The 14,322-nt window shown below is 40.4% G+C and overlaps 1 protein-coding gene across 3 annotated transcripts in view; it reads left to right on the top strand.

Annotated features, from left to right (window-relative positions):
* The window catches only part of tspan4a (tetraspanin 4a), a gene marked incomplete at its 5' end in the record, with an annotated part of 148,468 nt that extends 135,018 nt beyond the window's left edge, over positions 1-13,450 (top strand). For all 3 annotated transcript variants that reach the window (XM_084001678.1, XM_084001679.1, XM_084001677.1), the window contains 3 exons: positions 710-841; positions 9,278-9,361; positions 12,925-13,450. In XM_084001678.1, the coding sequence (XP_083857804.1) occupies positions 710-841; positions 9,278-9,361; positions 12,925-12,993 (285 nt within the window). In that variant the 3' untranslated portion in view covers positions 12,994-13,450. The remainder of the gene's footprint in view (positions 1-709; positions 842-9,277; positions 9,362-12,924) is intronic.
* Positions 13,451-14,322: the final 872 nt, after the last annotated feature.

Consider the following 14,322-nt stretch of genomic DNA (forward strand, 5'->3'; position numbering starts at 1 on the left):
AGAAGAAGTTGTAAAAACATTCAACAAGGCGCCAAATGCCAATACAATAAATCAGTAAAGGGTCACATGCCAGACTGGCTGTTAACTTTCTGAGGTAATAGCATTTGAATATTTTCTGACGATGCATTCTTCGGTCTTTGTTCTCAAACTTTAAAACTACAGGCTACTTCAGACGCTTTCTGGTAATTTGAATTTTTCTGTACTTCATGATGAATTGCACATAAATTTGATCCACTGTTTAAGTGCTGAGCTAAGTCTTGAATTAATACATAATCCCCGATTCTAGGCACGGATTGGTGTGGGGAGAGGCACAGGCAGCGTTGTTCCTGTGTGGAATTAGTCCACCGAATGAACAAAACATCAGGGGCACTTTATCTTTCCATGAAGTCCAACTGATGAATTGAATTGTGGGGAAAGCCACGATCCCTTATCAAAAATCTATACGATTCACAATGGGAGAAGATGTAGATAAAAAAGAAGGAGGAGAGTTAGAAAATGATTTTAGGGCTGTGAGACAAATGAGATGTGGATTGTTGCCTACAAAAGCGCTGCAGCTCAATATCAGCAAGATGAAGTGCTTCACACATGATATATTTTGCCCAGTAAATGGTTTCCATAAGGAGAGGATGTTTATTTGTTATCATGCATTAGGATTTTCAGCGTGATGAAAGATCAGACTTTCCTGATGCATTGTTTCTCTCTGGTGCAGTTTCGCTGCTGTGGAGTAACCAACCACACAGACTGGTTTGAGGTTTACAACGCCACCCGTGTGCCAGACTCCTGCTGCCTGGAGTACAGCGACAACTGTGGCCTGGACAACCCAGGAACGTGGTGGACAGCGGTAAGTTGTGGCAGGAAAATCTAAATATTCCCCCAAAATGTGCAACTAATGTTCCCTCCCTCCTTTTTGAACAGAACAGAAAGGGTTAACATTAGAAAAGTCTTTTTTTTTTCTTTCTTTCAACATATCGATTCTGATAGTCCTTTACAAAAACAATGCTATTGTATGTTTTTAATCACATAGATTTTAGCATCATATCATATGTAGCCTCAGCATTATGATTTTCAGAGTTGTTTTCAAAGTAAATTCATGCAAAACCGCTGATGCGCATTCCCGTCGGGAGCAGTTTTTCAGCAAGCAGTCGCTGCATTTGCCTCGAAAACAACTCCGTCTCGTAACGTTTTGTTATTTTTTCATAGCGTGGTGAATGTGCAGGTCGCAACTTGTCCACCAGAGCGTTTTGGAGTTGTTGGATTGTGTATTTGATGAGTTTGATGAGGGAAACCAAGAAATCCCATTAGCCTCCGTAGCGTAGCTCTGAGCAGCTCGCCGCTCTGCTCCGCCGTTCCAAAAATAGCTTGCACCGACAAATACAGGAAATGAACCTAAAACTATAGTCCTGAAGTTTTTGGGGTTTTTTGTTTTGTTTTTTGTTTTTTTGCTGTTTTGGTCGCTTTTTTTCTCTACGGAGCTCCCCCTACAGTTTCAGAGTGCATATTCTCACTATCGTAAAAACTCACAGCTAACTAATTTGTTTTCAACAAAACCATTGAGAAGGCAATCCATGTTGCGATGTCTACCAAGGCTGGTAACATTAACGATAGGTTATGGGGCATGTTTGTGTCATAAAGCGGGGTGCATGTTTCTCAAAAGATGAGATCTGGGACACCAGGTCGGAGGCGCTGATCTTGCAAGCTTGTTTTTCAGCCAAGAGACCTTACTGTAGGTGGAAGGCAGAGAGCTTCCATTCTCCCTGCAACAAGTCATGTAACCATCACAATTACTCCAGAGCTGTTTAATTAAGGTGCAAATCTTCCATAGTTCCTCTTTAGAATAGGTCAACTGGTTCACAGACACTAACAGACACTGCACGTTGAGTTACCATAGCAAAGTGTGGTAGATAGCTACAGTTGATCAAAATCTGATGGCAACATTTCAACCAGCAAATTTGACGGTTGTCTGCTGCCTTTGTGTGAGGGGTAAATGTGCCACAGATTTTTTGTACACCGCGAATGCAGTGGGTGGGGATTAGCGAGCAGTCGGTTAATCAGAAGGGAAATTAGGGCACAAATATAGTCATACATTATGTGGTATATACAATATTATTTAGTACATATTCTCTTCCACGTAATTGAACGCAACGTTAAGTTGATTATACGTTTTCTTTTAGGTCTACTGGTATCATCTCAGGTGCAGATTCAGAAAAATTGAAAAACAATGAAGAGAAATGAGGTTGGCACAGTGTTGGTCATATTTCATTTAAATGCAAATTGTAAGGCCAAGATAAGGTAATTGTAAGGTAAAGCCAATTCCTCACTTGACCCCAAATAATTTTTGCCACTATACTCAGCATATCTATCTTTTATTTTACCATATACCCAGAAGATTTGAATGTACTCATCTATTCACTGAAAAACAACTTCCCTCACAAATTTGACAGTTTGGTATCTATAATTACTGATATTGAATTAATCACTACTATCAAGAGAACCTTTACTGCTCTTATTACTCCTGCATACTCAGTGTTATATATTTAATTCAGAACAGTGCCAAAGTGCAGAGTTGCTGTTTTGAATTGTTATGTAAGATTGACAAAGAAACCTCACAGAAAGAGGTGGGAAAAAAAGCAAGCAAGTGAGGTTTAGAGGTGTGCGCCTCTTCAAGTCTCTTAGACTATTAATAGGCCATCTAGACTTATAGGTTAAGCCAACAAGTTGAGTGTCTTTGCTGCTGCCAAACCAGATGAAAAGAAGGTTGGCACTTAGTGTCACGTTGAAAAAAGGGCCTGATCTGCTAAAAGGGGTCGGATGTCTATGAGAGTAAACTTGCTGGTGAAAAAGCTGAACAAGGTGTGCAGAGGTGTGGATCAACACTATAAGCTGCATCGTTTTTTTTGCAGCTTTATGTGAGTTGATATAAAACATACTGTACAGTAACAACAGCTGCTATTAATTACAAACTCATTCACATCTAAAATTATCCGACCTTCTTGTGACCTTTTCGTCACCCTGGCAAACTCCAACTGCTGTTCTTTCCTACAGAGTCATTAGCAAATTGTGTCCCACATGAATGTGCCCACCCGTTTTCTTGACACTCCGCAACACATTATAAATTTGTCATTAACATAATTGGTCCAAGAATTCGCTCTGCCATTAAGTGAAGCCAGAGCTCCAAATATGGCAATTGACCTTTTCCTTTCAAGTACAATAGTGCAGTGTGTTCTTGGAAAAAGAGAAATCTCTGTCATCTTCAAAATCCCCTTTCTTCCCATGCAGTCTTCTATATATAAAGAAAACTAGTTTTATTGCAGAGAACACCATCTTTGAAAAATCCCAGTCTGGTTTCAGAGGCTCAGCTCCATTTGACAGAATCAGCCATCTTAACTAATGATCTCCTCTTGGCAGCTGATGCATCAAATTGTGCCTTCCTCCAGCTTTTCAATCACCCTTTGACAAAGTAGACCACACCACTCATGCTGAAAGGCTGGGTAGGTTACAGAGTCAGTCTGTCCGTCAAAGTCCACTAGTGCTGTGAGAAGGTGTTTCAGATTCATCATCAGATTCATCCAAACTTTCCCTGTCCGTGTTGGAAATTCATTCTCATAGTCAATTCATTGTTTCCTGCCGGCTCCCTCATGGTTCAGCTTTAGATCCTCTCCTCCTTTATGTTTAGTCAGGGCAGGAGGATTTTGAATATTTGAATAAAAATGCACTTTAGCACCTCTTATTTGAGCTGCAAGGCTGCCTATAGTGGCTTTATTAAATTGGACTGAATTCAATATTAAATTATAGTTGGCATTGTTTTAATAATGAAAAGAATGTTAGACAAAAAAAAACAAGCATATTCAATCAACTCCTTATTTCAGGTCCAAAGACCTGAATTAGAGGAACTGATTCCTAAAATTCCGATTAATTTAAAAACCAAAACTCATAATTACCTTGTAGTAAGATGTTTTACAGTGCATGCTGCAGGATGTACAGTACTGTAAAAAACATTATTTTACTCTGGATCACAAAGATGCCATTTCTGCTTGTTTAACATTTAAACTGTGTAACTCTGCAGACCGACACATCTGCTTTCCAGCTCTGCCAACTGCAAAAGCTGATAATTACCATATTATTTTGAGGCACCAGCGTGAAAGATAAAAATAAAACGCCTTGGCATGGAGTGGTAAAATTAAATTTAAGTCTTGAGGTCGACCTGTTATCAGTACAAATAACAAATGTTAGAGCCACTTAACACAACTGATTGTCTTTGTCTGCCACAGCAGTCAGCGTGCTTCAGAATGAGTAAAGCAGAGGAACCATCATCATGATTTCTGCAAAGCCTCTGATACTATTAAGTTGTTGCAGCACAATGGTAAATGGGCCCGTTTCCAAAACCATATCCATTGTGTCAGATCGAGCCGGTAGAAACAGTCACAGTTTATAAAACCCCATATTACCTGTGTCTTTCATATCACTCTTGTCTTGTCGGATGACTTCGTGATAAAAACCATGTGCAACCAGTTTTTTCAATCAGTCTCACCCTCAGTCGACAACAAACACGTAGTAAATCTCATTCTTCAGTTTGGTAAATAAAGTAACTCCTCAATAAAAACTTACTTTCTCTTGCAAAGGGCATATCTTAAATATGTTGCCATCAGGGTCAACCTTTCAAACTCCAAATCCACCGTAATCCTCTTACTCCAGCTGTTTGTCACTCATTTTAATTTGTCCATTCAGTAGTGGAAAAGGCCAAACAGTGGTCAAACTGCAGCTGTTTTCATTTTTTTCAATTTTAGAAATGAAAGACATAACCTTTTCAAATGTACTTTCATTACTTCTTTCTGAAACCAAGTTCCACAAAACCCATTGAAAGACTTTTCAAAATTATGCATTACCTCCTTCAGGTGACAGCTTGTTGGCCTTCACGTAGACCTTTTGAATTCCCCCGGCTCCTCCGGCGTGACAGACGTTTTGACAACAAAATTAATCTGGCTATTTGGTATTTTGATTAATGTTTGTCCTGCAGATCAAGGATTCAGTTACTGTAGTTCACACTGAAGCATAGCAGCTCCCTCTTCCAATAAATGCCTGCATTTTAAAATATTCTAGATTCCAATTACATACATGCCTGCAACATCCATGTCGGTAATGCCCTGTTTGATCCTGACATGTCTCTATTGGACTCAAGGAAACAAAAAGAAGTGCATAAAACCATTCAAGGCCACTGACAGGTTTATGTTTTTTCATGGCCATATGCAGGGTTTTACAAGTACCAAGAAATAATTCAAAATCTCAGCTTGCAATGGGGGCTCGAGGGCAAGTTTTGATTTCCCTGATCTATTGCATTCTAAGATGTTTGGAGGACAAAAATTAGACGACAGTAGCTTCAAAACCACCTCAGTGTCAGGAATTATAGAAGTATCTCAAACAATACACATGACAAAAACAAAAGTGTGTCTTATGCAATCATTTATTTCCATGGAAGCTATAGATTCATTTCAGCAACATAGTGGTCTAAAATTTAGACCACTATGTTGTTGAAATGAATCTATAGCCATGGAAATGACATGCAGTACATCTTCAGGGCAGTAACATCGGGTAAATTGTTTTTTTGTTTGTGTCGAATAGCACAAGGACATATGACTAATCCTGTCTGGACACTGCAGTCAACTGCCACTGCAGCTCAGCTCTCATAAATAAATTGGTGAAATGTTGTTTACAATTAACAAAATAATCACCCAGCAAAACAGGAAGTTTTCACTTTTTGAAATAATAAAATAAGCTCTAAAAAGGTTAAATGCTTCTTCATAAAAATAAAAATGAAAACTACCTGGTGAGAACAGATATCTGGCTCGATTTGAGACATTTGTCCTTGCTTAGATTTTATGTCTCTCTGTCTACCTGCTCTTCCTCCCTCATCTCACTCACCTTCTCCCTCTCTTTTCTCTCACTCTCGTCTTGTCACGCTCTTCCCCTCCCTCAAAGCTGTGCTTTGATTAATGCAGTCTTTTTATTTTCATCTGTGTCAGTGAAGAAAGTCAACATAATCGTCAATTGATATTTATATGCAAATGTTAACAGCCTCCAGGATAATCTTGCAATGTAAATAAGAACATACTATAGGAGAAGCTCATTTTACCCTGCATTTCATCACCACAGAGAGGGACGCTGAGGTGGTGCAGCCTGATAAACAGCTAGGTGAATACCTGCACAGTGAACTGCAGCGGTCCCTGAACACAGACGCCACCTACCTGAAGGGACACGGCTGATTTGTCTTCCTTCTCAGGTCCTTGCAGTGAAATGCAGCACATTAACAGTCAGTAGTGGCCAGTGTCCTGTCTGTGCTGCAGCATGTCTGACCTGAGACTGGACAAGCTGGTTAAGAAGCCTGAGACTGTGGTTGGCAGGAGTCTGGACTCAGTCAGGACTTGTAGATGAGAGACACAAGATGCAGGACGTGTTGGACATCACCAACCATGCTCCTCCATAAGAGACTGGCGGTTCAGAGAAGCAGCTGCAGCAGCAACGTATCATCTCACTGCAGGACTGAGAGGTTCAAGTCCTCTGTCCCCACTGTCCTCAGACTGCACAACACCTGAATATTACCTAGGCCATAAATAAACTATATATCTACATCTATATCTGAAATTTAAGAAAAGCATTTAAAACTTTCACTGAAATATTTCCAGTCTGACTTTGGATGGATGGAATTAATGAGTGAATTTAATAGCTCCACTGTTAACATTTTATGAAGGTTTAAAATTATGCATAATTTGGCCATTTTGAGAGACATGTGGGAGCACCAAAGTCTCTGCTCCACACACACACACACACTATATACCTGCCAAGATGGCAACAGCAGAGCAGCCTGACACAGCTGAGCTCCACATCCAAACACTCAGAAGACAAAGGGTGATGTCAAGTCCATCCCTACATACCGTCTAAGGTAGTAACAACAAGATCATTCACCCCACCCACCCACACAAAACAGTGGCGCAGGTGAAGAAATGGGAAGGTCTGTGATCTTTGTGTTGTACAGTATCGTTGCAGAACCTAAGGGGAGTTATTTTAGGCAATTACATCACGAGAATACACTGAGGTGCAGACCTGGGTGGTCCCAGTGGTGGGTACAGTCATTATGTTGCTGTGTCTCCAAGACAATATGAGAGTGGTGTTTTTTTTATCAAAATCCACATTTTATAAATACCCACACACCACATTCCAGGGTACAGTTTTGTGATGAAAAGAAGTGATAAAATAAAACGTGGTAATTGGCGTTCGTTGTAGATTCTTCTGGCTCTTGCTATTGGCAGCTGAGCATTTTGTGGACTTGTGAATTGTGTCAGTCATTTCATCTAATTTAATAAAAATAAAAAATAAAAAAAACTCTTCATGGCCTCCTGAACTGAAACAACAAACTCAAAGTGACACAGCCAAATATGGGCACACACAACTGCACTCAGGTTGAAAGCTTCAAGGCCATGAGAGCTTCCACATGGGAGAGACCATCACTTTGTTCAAAGAGCAATGGTATTGCATAGTGCAATTATCACCACTTCAAGATTATATTGCTTTGTATTCACAGAGCTACTTTGTTAAAGGGATAGTTCAACATTTTGGCAAATTGGGCCATTGCCATAATCCCTATAGTTTCAGGAGTAGGTTCGTTACCTTTAATTGTCAATGCAAGCTATTTTTAGAACGGCGGAGCAGAGCCACGAGCTGCTCAGAGCTACGCTACGGAGGCTAATGGGATTTATTGGTTTCCCTCATCAAACTCATCAAATACACAACCCAACAACTCCAAAACTCTGTCGTGGACAAGTTGTGACCTGCACATTCACCACGCTATGAGATAATAACGGAACGAGACAGAGTTGTTTTTGAGGCAAATGCAGAGACTGCTTGCCTGTCTCTGAGCAGCTCACGGCTCTGCTCCACCGTTCTAAAAATAGCTTGCACCGACAATTAAAGGTAATGAACCCACTGCTATATAGGGATTGTGGCAATGGGCCAATTTGCCAAAATGTTGAACTATCCCTTTAATATAGCACTATCCCTGTGCTGGAGTTGGTTTTGTTGTTCTTACTCCTGGTCTTCTGAGAGTCTGCAGTGGAAGTCAAACAAGAACAATCTGAATATATATATTTTCAGCTGCAGCTCTGTGGGCCAGGAGGGTTGCCTTCGGGCAGCAGCTTGATAAATAACTCCAAAGCCGTCCTAAATTTGGCTTACAGCATGACTTTCCATATTGATCCAGCCGAGAATTATTTCACCTTGTGCTAAGGAAAATATATATTTTTTGGTTTCCTGACATTCCAAGCAGCGGTGAAATACAGAGCCGACCGTGTTTGGTTTCCCTGGCTCTGACTCAGCCTCTTGATGTAAGTAGATTTTAAAAAAAAAGAAAATAGCACAATCGGGAAGGCATGTCTGCAGAAATGAATAATTTAATTATAGCAGCAGTGTAGCCTGTTATGATAGCACCTTTCCCTGTACTACAGTGTGTCAGACGGTCTTTTCTCCAATGTAACAAACACTATCAAACACACAATTTGGCACACACACGCGCGCGTGCATCTTTCAAATGTAAGACGTGAAGGAGCAACATGCCAAATGCTACTCCTGTCACTTCTAATGTGTTCTTTGAAAGCTACTGTCCTTGCTTTCAGGATTCATTTCCTTTTCACTATTTGCTTACGTTCTTGTCCCATGAGGACCCTGCTCTCTTCCCTCTATTAATAATAATTATCTCTCTGTGTCTGTCTGTCTGTCTGCTGGGCACTGCGTGACACAGGGACATTTTCCAGAGTTTCAAAGGAGATTTTGAAATAGGTGGTGAAAATGTACCAGTGACAAAAAAGAAAGAACTTTTTTTTTTTTTTTTTATCGAGTTGCCTTCAGAATGCATTCAAACAATGTCAGACATGAAAAATTCAGCCCATTCTCATGTCTAAATGATGCCTCCGGTGCATGTGCTGCTCTCATATTCGCATTTCTCCTGTTTGTACAGCTGAAGGGAAACAAGGACGACAGGGACTTGCTCGAATTCTAGAAAGTTTTCCCAGAGAATATTAGGTCAGAGGAGGAGGAGGAGGAGGAGGAGATAAGGGTGTTGCCACAGGGGACGTTTTCTACAGATTCTTAATACAAGCACAGAAGACTCGCTATTAATTGTAGATCATTCTATTGTATATAGCACTGGACATCAAAGCAGTGGGTTTATATTTGCTGGATAATGTTTGCTCATTCTGTGTGTGTGTGTGTGTCTGTGTGTGTGTCTCCACAGCCGTGCTACGAGCGGGTAAAGGACTGGCTTAATGAGAACCTGGTGGCACTTTGGATCTTTGCTCTATGCACAGCACTTACTCAGGTAATTACAGCTTCTGAGTTGTGTGAATTATTTTTTCAGCAGTCATTAATTCAGTCTCTTGATATCCCCGGCCTCAGACGGAGACGGAGGCTCTTTCGCGGTGATAAATAAACCTAATACTTCCAGTGTCTTTTGCATTAAACGCTGAGTGTAGGGTTTCTGTGGACAGCAGGAGCCCGTATAAACCTCTTGTGTTACCACTGAAGACCACATAGGTGGGTTTTACTTTCCATAAAATTCTTTTATGTCCTCTCCAGCCAAGTGGTACGTGATGTGCTTTGACAATCTGGGAGGGGTGGGGAGGGTGTGCTGTTTTTGAAAGCATCGATCACCCGGCTCCTGTGATGCTGCAGGCTCCTTTTTAGTCCCCTGTTCAGATTCTCAAGGCCCCCTTTTCAAAATCCTACATGCAGCAACATAAAAAAAACCGAAAAGAAAGATGTACAGTAATCATCTGAATGACTTCACTCAAACATCTGACGTGCTGCACTTTCAATGCAAAGAATAGCGCATTCATGCTTTATGTTCAAGCAATGCTTTAACAAATTAAAGCAGAGAAGAAACTGCATATTCTTCTTTTCAGTATTTGGTGACATCGTAACCCTCTGATTCCCTGGTTCTTCTTTTTCACTTCTATTTTCTTTTAGCTGATCCTATCAGCATTCCCTTTGCCTACGTTTACTATCTCTTCAGCTATGTTCAGTACAAACTCAGCTTTTTATCTGTTGTCTAGTTTTATCAATATGACAAATTATAAAGCTAGGAGGAAAACTAAAATCACGAAAAATGGCCATGAAAATAGGCAGACATTTCGTGATCATAATTCAAATTATTAATGGAGAACAGCGTTATAAAAAATATGGTTTCACTTGAACACACAAGCAGCAGCAAACAAACCAATCACACAAAACAGTTCCTTAATTGCAGCTGTACAGATCCGCGGACAACAAAGTGAATTCACAGGGACTTCACCACCATCCTCCAATTAATGGTAACAAAAGGCTAAATGTTCTCACGTATCCTGGTTGTGGACGAAAATAGTTTTTGAGAGAAGGGTTCAAAACCCTTGAGGAATTGTTTCATCACAATTTCTCACACGTGCCAGCTGTGACCCTGATGGGAATACCACCGGGGGGTCTGAAGGAAGGCGCTAAAATGTGTATCCAATCCTGTTAACAGCAACCGTTAACTGTAACACAGGAAACTGGTTAAAATCCAACTAAGGATGGTGATGGTGATGACGGTGATGGTGATGATGACTATGATTCATTAGAACAGAACTATTCTGGTCTGATTCTACTCAAAGTTTCTGCCTCTTAAAAAGAAAGTGTTTTCCTGCCACCTCCTCTAGTATATGTAAAATGTTGGGAATTATTTCTATATAAATAAATGTTTATTTTTGATACTTGATTCTTTTATTCTAAAACAAAATGATAAATAGCAGTTGCATGAATTCAATCATATGCACACACACACACACACTTACTACTATGCAAATTTACTCAAACAAACACAACACTTCATACAATTACTGTATGCTTGCAGTTACCAGCTATCGATAGCAACATTTGCCAAACAAATTCATAATACGAGAAGCTAACGTTAGCACGCATTGTGCAGTGAAAAGTGTCATGTAATTTTATGTGGCCATCAAGTTAAGTAGAAAAGCCGGTTCTGGGCCGAGCCGGAGCCCTTGAACATCTCAGTAAGATCAGTACAGGCTCAACGGTCAGAAAGTCTTGGACCTCTTACTGCTCTCAGCAGCAGGCAAAGACACTGATAGAGCCGATAAAACCTTCCCTTTGAACTGGAAGTCTGTGTGGTCTGTCCACCTGCTCTCTGAGGCATCTCTCTCCTCGTCCTGGCTGGGCTCCACAAGAAAACTTGGTTTCTTCCGTGGAGGACAATCTGGTGCTCACACCTGAGCACTTGTGAAATCTCATGACAGGATGTTTCCCAATGTGTAATTATGCCAAAGGCCTAATGATTGAACAGGTGAAAATCACACATTCATGCTTGACAGACACACCAAAATATAAAAGAAGTGAGAAACTAAGAATACAACACTTGCAGAGAGGGTGTGACTCATGACTGTAATATAAAACCTAAAATAATATATCAATGGTGCGACTTCGTTACCTGCTCAGGACATCGTTGCACTGTGTCTTAGAAAATAGCTGATGATATATCAGTTCTTCAAAATCAGATTTTTGAACACACAGACAAATTAAGACACAGAATAAAGTCATAAAAGTTACTGTTTCTTTGACTCCACAGGAAATGTCTAGGAAGACATCAGATGTCCACATCCTCCCATGATTAAAAATAATCAAGATCTAAAAGGCTGTTGTAAAAGTTGCGACCTGCATAATCATCACGCTATGAGATAACGGAACATTACGAGACAGAGCTGTTTTAGAGGTAAATTCATGCAAAACTGCTGATGCGCGTTCCCGTCGGTGGCAGTTTTTCGGCAAGCAGTCTCTGTATTTAACCTCAAAAACAACTCCATCTCATAATGTTCCGTTATTATCTCATAGCGTGGTGAATGTGCAGGTCACAACTTGTCCACCAGAGCGTTTTGGAGTTGTTGGATTGTGTATTTGATGAGTTTGATGAGGGAAACCAAGAAATCCCATGAGCCTCCGTAGCGTAGCTCTGAGCAGCTCACGGCTCTGCTCCGCTGTTCTGAAAATAGCTTGCACACAGACAATTAAAGGTAACAAACCTACTCCTAAAACTATAGGGATTATGGCAATGGGCCAATTTGCCAAAATGTTGAATTATCCCTTTAACACAGGTTAAAAGGTTGATATTGACACTTTTGGCACACAGCTATGATGCTGACACATACAGCTTTACTTGAGTAAAGATTCAGACTGAACTTCTCTGTAAACATCAGAGATTATGTAAATACACAACTCAACAACATTAATCTCATAATTCTCCTTGAATAAGTATAAAATAAGTCACAAAAACAACAACACATCTCTGTTATTTATTGAGTATTTAACTCGTTATACTAATGAGGCATTTTGTCCAATGGAGCCAGACTCAGACCAGTTAGAAAGTAGACACTAAAAGACAGAAACTGTTAAAAATTTGGCAGAAAAATATTGCGTTAATACATGATCCAATTTCTTAGAGCTACGAGCTACAGGGGAAATGCGTTTAAAATCTGGTGAAACATCGTGTGTTGCCTTTTCAGATGAGACTGGGTACAATAAAGCGAGAAGCAAAGATACAAATAATGATACTAATAAAAAGAAGGGCAACCACACTCTCCAATATGTGTAATATTTAATAAATGAATATTGCACTGGCTGGAGTGTGCAGATGCTCCGCTTATTATTATCCAAGAAATAAATGTAATGAGGTTGGAGCATAACGCCGTGAGAAAGTTCATCTTTTTGGCATTTATTGTCGCGCAGGTGGACGTTGCAATACAGACTATGAGCCAAACAGACTGAAGATTTCCTCCTGCATTTCACTGTGGCTTCACACACGGACATCTAAAGGCATTAAGGTCTGATTTGTGTCTTGTGTTTCTTGTGTTTGTGCAGATCCTGGGCCTGGTCTTCTCTATGACGATGTTCTGTCAGGCAGTGAAAGTGGAAACCTTCTACGCCTAGCGAACGACCTCTCTGCCATCCAGCACCCTCGGATTGTGTCACATCAGAGAGGGACAGATATAGACCCTCCCCTCCTCCTCTTTCTCCCCCTCCTCCTCCTCCCTTTCCTCCTCTTCCTCTTCCTCCTCCCCGAACAGACTCTTTTCTCCAATGCTTGTCCTTCCTGTGACATTCGCTCTCGGATGTCACCGGTTCACAATTTATCCTCTAACTATCAACAAGCACAGTGTCAGTGTAATACCTGAGTTGGTTCCTATGGTTTGCTCTGTGTCAAAAAAAAGCTAATTTCTGTGATACATTTTATGAAGCAGTATTATGAACATGTATAAAAAAAAAAATTAAAAAAAAAAGACAAACAAACAAAGTGTAACCCTTTTTTAATATGTGTTTTGTTTTAAATTATTTTATGGTTTGTATGTGTTTTCAAAATGAGAGCTACAGTTGGGAAAGTGCACTGTGTGAAGTGCTGCAAGTGCATGTCTCCTGCGATGGTGTGTAATAAACGTTTTGGCTCGACTTAACAGTACACGTCATCCTGTCATTCCTCAACGGGAAACACTGAAGGGTTTTATGTGTAATCCTACTGCTGACACCCTGGATGACAAACAGGATGGATGATGGGAGTTTGGCAGCAACCGGAATCTACATTTTTTTAATATAGTCCCTCTGCTGCTACGTGCCGGTGTCATTAAAATATTTTGTAATTGGACATAATATCGTATAGAGTGAATATGAACTACTTTATGGCTTCATGTACTATGGAACATGTGGCTTTTTTACTAGGTGGATTTACATGAGAGTTGCACCAACTACAAAAAGAAGATTCTGTCAGTGGAATTTCAATGAACAGTAGCTGGATCCTCCAGACTGGCCTGGGGCAGTTCCCCTCCCAGCACCAATCAGAGCTCCAATGATAAAGATTCATCTCCAGGCTGTGAAGCCTCCTCTAGCCCTTTGTGACTCCTTAAGTTCCTATTTTTCTTCCTCTTCTTTCTACCTTTGGCCATCAAGTATAATCCAGGCTATAAGTACACCAGAGGCACAGTTTGATTAAATAGCCCCATAGGAAAAATGCTTTAGGAGATGTTTTCAGATGCAGTTTGAGGTCCAAGCACTGAAGGTGCTGGGAGTCTTTTCACAGTTCTTAATTTTATTTTACTAATCTGGACCTCAGAGAGAAAAGTTCCCAAAGCAATCAAATCTGTCGAAATGCTTCAAGTCTTCCCTGCTGAAGTCAGCGAAAACATTTACACAAGTCAGTGTCTGTAGGTGAAGCGGGAAACGTGCTTTACTTTATTTTGATTTTCTTTGAGTGTTTTGGCTCACAAC

The sequence above is a fragment of the Trachurus trachurus genome, assembly GCF_905171665.1.
Source record: "Trachurus trachurus genome assembly, chromosome: 3".
NCBI classification, from domain to species: Eukaryota; Metazoa; Chordata; class Actinopteri; order Carangiformes; family Carangidae; genus Trachurus; species Trachurus trachurus.